Source organism: Entelurus aequoreus, linkage group LG18, assembly GCF_033978785.1.
Source record: "Entelurus aequoreus isolate RoL-2023_Sb linkage group LG18, RoL_Eaeq_v1.1, whole genome shotgun sequence".
Classification (NCBI taxonomy): Eukaryota; Metazoa; Chordata; class Actinopteri; order Syngnathiformes; family Syngnathidae; genus Entelurus; species Entelurus aequoreus.
This window is the reverse complement of record NC_084748.1, coordinates 28,836,939-28,845,069: the sequence shown is the minus strand read 5'-3', so window position 1 is coordinate 28,845,069 and position 8,131 is coordinate 28,836,939. Positions and strand designations below refer to the sequence as shown.

At 41.4% G+C, this 8,131-nt stretch overlaps 1 protein-coding gene across 3 annotated transcripts in view; it reads left to right on the top strand.

Moving 5' to 3' along the window:
* LOC133633987 (zinc finger protein GLIS2-like) overlaps positions 1–6,538 on the top strand; it is an 83,563-nt gene extending 77,025 nt beyond the window's left edge. For all 3 annotated transcript variants that reach the window (XM_062026857.1, XM_062026856.1, XM_062026859.1), the window contains exon 7: positions 2,133–6,538. In XM_062026857.1, the coding sequence (XP_061882841.1) occupies positions 2,133–2,815 (683 nt within the window). In that variant the 3' untranslated portion in view covers positions 2,816–6,538. The remainder of the gene's footprint in view (positions 1–2,132) is intronic.
* Positions 6,539–8,131: the final 1,593 nt, after the last annotated feature.

Here is an 8,131-nt window from a genome sequence, read left to right as displayed (position 1 = left end):
TGCCACAAATTAATCCTGCATAAAAACACCTGCGTGTTTGTTATGCTAGCTCCTAGCTCCTCTGCTAGCTCCTAGCTCCATAGAACACGCCAATACAATTCAAACACCTGATCAACACACACAATCACTCAGCCCAAAAGACCGTTCACCTAACCCAAGGTTCATAAAGCTTATATATTTTTAAAAAGTTACGTACGTGACGCGCACATACGGTCAAGTTATCGAATGTTTAGCAGCCAAGGCTGCATACTCACGGTACCTGATATTCAGCTGGGAATGACTACAACAGTAAATAAACACAAGACATATATATACTCTATTAGCCACAACACAACCAGGCTTATATTTAATATGCCACAAATTAATCCTGCATAATAACACCTGCGTGTTTGTTATGCTAGCTCCTAGCTCCTCTGCTAGCTCCTAGCTCCATAGAACACGCCAATACAATTCAAACACCTGATCAACACACACAATCACTCAGCCCAAAAGACCGTTCACCTAACCCAAGGTTCATAAAGCTTATATATTTTTAAAAAGTTACGTACGTGACGCGCACTTACGGTACGGTACGTGTTATGCTAGCTCCTAGCTCCTCTGCTAGCTCCTAGCTCCATAGAACACGCCAATACAATTCAAACACATGATCAACACACACAATCACTCAGCCCAAAAGACCGTTCACCTAACCCAAGGTTCATAAAGCTTATATATTTTAAAAAAGTTACGTACATACGCAAAAAAAAGCCAAAGCTGCATACTCACAGTAGCACGTCTGCGTCTTTGTCATCCAAATCAAAGTAATCCTGGTAAGAGTCTGTGTTGTCCCAGTTCTCTACAGGCGTCTGTGTATCCAAATCAAAAGTCCTCCTGGTTAGAGTCTCTGTTATCCGAGTTCTTCCATCTTGACTGCATCTTTCGGGAATGTAAACAAAGAAGCGCCGGCTGTGTACTGTTGTGGCTGACTACGTTCGAAAAATACGTCCATTTCGCACCGACAACTTTCTTCTTTGCTTGCTTGGCTTCCTTCTCCATAATGCAATGAACATGATTGAAACAGATTCACGAACACAGATGTCCAGAATACTGTGGAATTATGAAATGAAAACAGAGCTTTTTCATATCGGCTTCAATGTGGAAGGCATACCCGTGTTCGCCGGGCTACGTCACACGCATACGTCATCCTCAGAGGCGTTTCGAACCGGAAGTTTAGCGGCAAATTTAAAATGTCACTTTATAAGTTAACCCGGCCGTATTGGCATGTGTTATAATGTTAAGATTTCATCATTGATATATAAACTATCAGACTGCGTGGTCGGTAGTAGTGGGTTTCAGTAGGCCTTTAATGTAACCTTGCTGCTGCCCTCTTGGCCAGGTCTCGCTTGGAAAAGAGATCTTTGATCTCAATGGGATTTTACCTGGTTAAATAAAGGCTAATAATAAAATAATACCTGTTGGGAGCGCATTCCACATTGATGTGGCATAGAAAGAGAATGAATTAAGACCTTTGTTAGATCAAAATCTGGGTTTAACGTGGTTAGTGGAGCTCCCCCTGGTGTTGTGGTTATGGCGGTCATTTACGTTAAGGAAGTAGTGTGACATGTACTTCGGTATCAGGGAGGTGTAGCGGATTTTATAGACTGGTATGTTAACCTAACATATTATGGTAAGAGTCATTCAAATAACTATAACATATAGAACATGCTATACGTTTACCAAACAATCTGTCACTCCTAATCGCTAAATCCGATGAAATCTTATAGTCTAGTCTCTTACGTGATTGAGCTAAATAATATTATTTGATATTTTACGGTAATGTGTTAATAATTTCACACATAAGTCGCTCCTGAGTATAGGTCGCACCCCTGCACCCAAACTATGAAAAAAACTGCGACTTATAGTCCGAAAAATACGGTACTGGTTTGCAAAAAATATTTTTAACCCAAATAGGTGAAACTGCAGAATCTCCCACGGCGCACCAGACTGTATCTCAGTGGTTGAAAAACACTGTTCTAGAGCATTTCAGCAAAGTTTTAGCTCTACATTTAATCCTTTTTCAAGTATAATTGGGGTTCGGTTGGTATAAAGTTGATAGAGTTGCGGTCTAACTGTATATACTCTTTCCCCTCCAGGTGAGAAACCATACGTCTGTCCGTACGAGGGCTGCAGCAAGCGATACTCCAACTCCAGTGACCGCTTCAAGCACACCCGCACACATTACGTGGACAAGCCGTACTGCTGCAAGATGGCGGGTTGCCTGAAGCGTTACACCGATCCCAGCTCGCTACGCAAGCACATCAAAGCCCACGGGCACTTTGTGAGCCAAGAGCAGAGCGCCCCCAGCAGGCCGGGGCTGGGTGCTCGTCGCGGTGGTCAGTGTGCAGTGGATCCTCCCTCCGCAGGGAGAGGGCAGGTCATCCTTCCTGGGACATCGGCAGCAGCCCTCCTGGGGGGTCTGGGGACATCGCTGCCTCTGTCGGTACTGTGCCACCCTCACGCTCCGCTCTTCTCCGTGGGGGGAAGGGGCGCCATGGGCCCGCTCGGACTCGCCGACTCGCCTCTTTTCCACTTCGGACTTACGGCGGCGTCCATGTTGGGGTTGGGCGCTCTGGGAAGGGTGGGGCGCACCGGAGGCCGGGGGGCAAACGGCGAGGCAGATGAGGCCGAGGCCGACAGGGAGAGGGAGAGGGAGAGGGAGAGGGAGGGGAAGGTTCTGAACCTCTCTGCGGGGGTGGGGCCAGGACCGAGGGATTCCCTGTCCTGGGTGGTCGTCCCCCCTAGAGCGCTCCTGCTTAAACCAACCGTGGTCAGCTAGAGTGGGTCCCCGAAGGTGCTCTTAAGTGGCATTTCTACATTATATTTAATGTTCAACCCAGGCATAATTCCAAGTCAAAATAAGTAACTCAAAATCAGTCATTGAACTGCCCAAAAAGGGTTCACTTTTTACAATTTGTAACATTTTGATATAAAGTGTGACCGATCCTGAAGCCATACAAGGTGACCACTGAATGAGTCATGAATGAAATGTTTGTTTAGGACGTCTGCATCCATTAGGGGTCAAAGGGCGCTACAAACAAAACAAGCCGGTCAGTTTTTAATGTTAAAAGTTGCACTTTATCCCATTAGAAACAAAAAAATGTTTCCTTTATTTTGTCTCCTATGTACATTCACCACGTTATATGTGTTGCAGCGGACAATCAATCAGTTTGACAAACCCCACTGATGCTTTCGCTCACCTATATTCACTTTTTTATGATCCATAAATGGGAGGAAAAGCACAGTGGGGGGCTACAAGGAAATACGACATCATAATTTAACGTATCATATGAAGGACTAAACAGTTAGTGGACTATTAGGCTCTACTTAGTGTGTATCTATCAAGAACAGCAAGTACAGTGTAAAAAACGTTGCTTTAAATTGATTGTTTTGGATATGGCAACAAATGGACAAAAGTATTGGCACACACCTGGTTGGTGTCATCAGGACATTTTTGTACGCTCAGGTGGGTTTGGTGTGGAAGAACTTCACCTCTAGATAATCAAAACACTTTTGACATCAGTGACCTCGAAAATATTCACAGACAAGCCCAAATTTTGTGGAAGCTCCATATTTCCCCACCCCCAATGTTTTCTTCCTGCCAGGTGTCCCAATACATTTGTCCATACGGTGGATTATGGGAGTTTAAAGGTCCCCTATTATGCAAAATTGACTTTATGACATTAAATCAGGATCAGGATGCTTTATTATTGTCCATTATTTAACAAGTCCAAGACATATAAGAACTGAAATTGAATTAACATAACATAATTAACTGAAATAACATACGTTACAGGGTGACAAGAACAGGACCGCAAACGGATCAGCCACTTACGGCGCTCCTTAAAAAAGGTGGGAAAAAGGTGATATTGGGAAAGGGGGGAAGAGTAAAAAATATCAGTCAAAGGCTGGACCCTCGGGAGGGGGTCCAGACTGAGTTCAAGGGAAAAAAACTCATTTGCCATAGCACACAAACATGTTACATATAATCACAACAACTCGCAACAGGGGGGGAGTTGGGGCCCCGGAGGCCGGCCTGCTGCTATAAAATCACCAAAATTATTCCTAAGCGTGGCCACCGCTGCTGCTCACAGCTCCCCTCACCTCCCAGGGGGTGGAACAAGGGGATGGGTCAAATGCAGAGGGTAATTTCACCACACCTAGCGTGTGTGCGACTATCAGTGGTACTTTAACCTTAACAGTAATATGTGTCCCCATAGTCCGTTTATGAGCAAATACATCTAAGCCCAAGAAGTGATTATGCCCACCAATTTGCAGAGGACTGATTTGTAAAAAAATAAAAATAAAAAAGTAGGCTTTGCTACATATCTTAAAATATAGCTCTGCCAACTATCCGTCAGTGGGAGCTGCATGTTTGAATATTTTGTTTTTCTTCAGCAAACATGTTAACGTTTGTGTCCTCCTGTCCTACCCCTTAATGTGATATATCCTCCTGAGAACCAGTGTCCTCTTCAATGGACATTTGTTTTCTTTTGGTCTTTCTTTGGCCAAAAGTACACATTTTGGGTGGAAAAACCCAGCCACGATACACAAATGTCCAATGCAGAGGACGCTGGTTCTTAGGAAGTTATGGCATCTATTAGGATAGGGTATACTTTTATTGATCCCACAGTGGGGAACTAATGTGAGTCCACAAAAAAGTATTAAAATGTAGTACAAAAGTGCCCCCAAAGGGTTTTATTTTCTTTTACGCCGCCCCATCCCCCCAGGAAGAAGAAAACATTTTGCTCCCCCCTCCCCAGCTCTCCACCGTGACTATAAATAATGTAATTTGTCTATAAAATTGTTATAAGTACACCTCTGCATAACATTGTATCCTTAACATTAAAGAAAACAAAAAAGAAAGAAAGATTAACTCAGACCAAAAGAATAACTTTATTAACATTGTTTTTTAGTCTGTCACAGAAAAGACTGAAAGTAATTAAAAACAAAATTCAGTCCTTATTTATTCCAGGAAAAAATGTTGGCCGATAATGAAACATGAAAATAAAATAAAGTTAATTAATAACAACACATTCTAGTTGATCACAACATTAACTCAGAAGCACAATATATCACACACTATAACCTACAAAACAACAATTAAAAAAAAAAATGGTGCACATTTTTTTAAATCAAAATGAAGAAGTCAGGATGAAGGGCTACAATTAGAGCGTCCGCCCTGAGATCGGTAGGTTTTGAGTTCAAACCCCAGCCGAGTCATACCAAAGACTATAAAAATGGGACCCATTACCAAGGGTTGGAATTGGGGGTTAAATCACCAAAAATGATTCCCGGGCGCGGCCAGCGCTGCTGCTCACTGCTCCCCTCACCTCCCAGGGGGTGAACAAAGGGATGGGTCAAATGCAGAGGACAAATTTCACCACACCTAGTGTGTGTGTGTGACAATCATTGGTACTTTAACTTTAATTAGCACTTTTTGTAATGCACAGCTTTTCAAAGCAGGGTGTGACGCATGATACTGATAAAGCATGTTCCCCCGGGTCACACATGCCGTGCCTGGCATTTATTTGGAAATAACTGGTTTAAACCAAAAGGTAAACACATGAAAAAAATGAGGGAAACATTAAAGAACACCAAAAAAAAGCACCGAGCTGCCACTTCATTCGCGCCCGTGTTTACATACAGCAACAAAAGTAACAGTGTGTCTGTCAAAAGTGCACAATAGCGCTTCTTGGGAGACACGGCTCATTAGCAAAAAAGCTACAGACACCTGAGACACACTGCTGAAAAACAACCCCACACCATAATTCCTCCACCACCAAATTTTCAAATCCACTATTGTGGGCCAACGAGATTTAATCGTGTAATATGGGACCTTTAAGAAGTCGACTATGAACTCTTGCGTTTTTGGGATTCAAACCCTACATGAAACTATATGTCTCTTGCATTCTATTCATTACTCTCGCCGTTGTGGACAGTGTGACGTTTACAGTCGCAGGACAAAAAAAAAAAACCAACACTAGAATGCAGCTTTTTTTTTTTTTTTTTTTTTGCCAGGTTACTTTGCATGTTAATTATCCACAGACAAAGGTCCCCTCAGGACCTGCCTTATCTCCTCCTGGAGGTTTGATGATGGAGCAACAATACAAGGAGTGTGTTCCGACAGGTCTACAAACATGTCTCGCCAGAGTGATTTATTCAGACTTGTTTCAAGACCTTTTTTTTTTACTTTGAAGTAATGCAAAAAAAAAAAAGGTATTTACTTGGTAAGCAAAAAAAAAAGCCTTTCAACTGCTTTCAAGTGTCGACATTGGCCAACATGAGGCCTGTTATGTTGTTATATCTACGATCGCTATCTCCAACACTATCTCAACGAGTGCCTTGTGTTCCCGAACAAGTGTATGTATCATTTGTATCATTGCATTAAAACCTATTTTTTATTCTGTCTATTTCGGGAACTGAAATTGTTATAACTGACAACAGATGCGATTTGTGCATCAGGGCCACTGTGACCTTTTTGACGATGACGTAATGTCAATAAAAGACCAAATAAAAAAATGGTGTCTTGTGTTTTCTAAATGATGTTTAAGAAGTTGATGCTTCATTTATGTTTAAACCACTGGGGTAAACACAAGGCCCCTGGCTAAATTGGGGCCCAAAGTAGAATATTAATCACCCACCATTATAAAAAAAAATCCACTTTCATGTGAAACCATTTTTCTTCTTTATCAGGTAGAAGTTCCGGCTCCAGACAGATTTTATTTTATTTTTTCGGTCCAATATGGCTCTTTCAACATTTTGGGTTGCTGACCCCTGCACTAGAGACTTGTGTGGCTCTTCAGTGTTGATGCAGAAACCTTCAGCGTTAATTTCTATTCAAAATTTTAGCTCGCAAAGCTGACAAGATATTGTTAATGATATATATCAGAGGGTGGAAACCAGCATAAGGTTCCTATTAGGGATGTCCGATAATGGCTTTTTGCCGATATCCGATAGTCCGATATTGTCCAACTCTTTAATTACCGATACTGATATCAACCGATACCGATATCAACCGATACTGATATCAACCGATATATACAGTTGTGGAATTAACACATTATTATGCCTAATTTGGACAACCAGGTATGATGAAGATAAGGTACTTTTAAAAAAAATTAATACAATTAAATAAGATAAATAAATTAAAAACATTTTCTTGAATAAAAAAGAAAGTAAAACAATATAAAAACAGTTGCATAGAAACTAGTAATTAATGAAAATTAGTCAAATTAACTGTTAAAGGTTAGTACTATTAGTGGACCAGCAGCACACACAATCATGTGTGCTTACGGACTGTATCCCTTGCAGACTGTATTGATATATATTGATATATAATGTAGGAACCAGAATATTAATAACAGAAAGAAACAACCCTTTTGTGTGAATGAGTGTGAATGAGTGTAAATGGGGGAGGGAGGTTTTTTGGGTTGGTGCACTAATTGTAAGTGTATCTTGTGTTTTTTATGTTGATTTAATAACAAAATAAATTAATAAAAAATAATTAAAAAAAAACACAAAAAAAACCCCGATACCGATAATAAAAAAACAGATACTGATAATTTCCGATATTAAATTTTAACGCATTTATCGGCCGATAATATTGTCAAGCCGATATTATCGGACATCTCTAGTTCCTATGGGTTCCGGCTCAAACAGGCAAAAAAGTGCAATGAATTGGCAGATCAGCTGGCAAAGCAGACATGCTAGAGCAGCTCAGAAAGGTACCTCTCAGTAGGGATGTGCGTATCGATCCTGTGGTATCGATATATCGATACTCACACGCTACTCATTTGGCATCACTTTTCTGAAAAAAGTATCGATATAAACCAAAAAACGGCGTGTGGGGGGTGCAAGCATCACTTTCAGATGTTTTTGATGACTTACTTAACTTCCTATGTGCTGGGACACCCCTGTACCTGGCAGAGTATAGAGCTGGCCCAGTCACGTGACAGGAGACAGCGAATGAGCGTCGTCAACGTGCAACACACACACAGCCAGCCGACAGCGATGCAGCCAGGCATATCCAGTGTTGTCCAATTGTTGACTTAAAACAGGCATTGTTTTTTTGTTTTTTTAGTAATGTTTACTG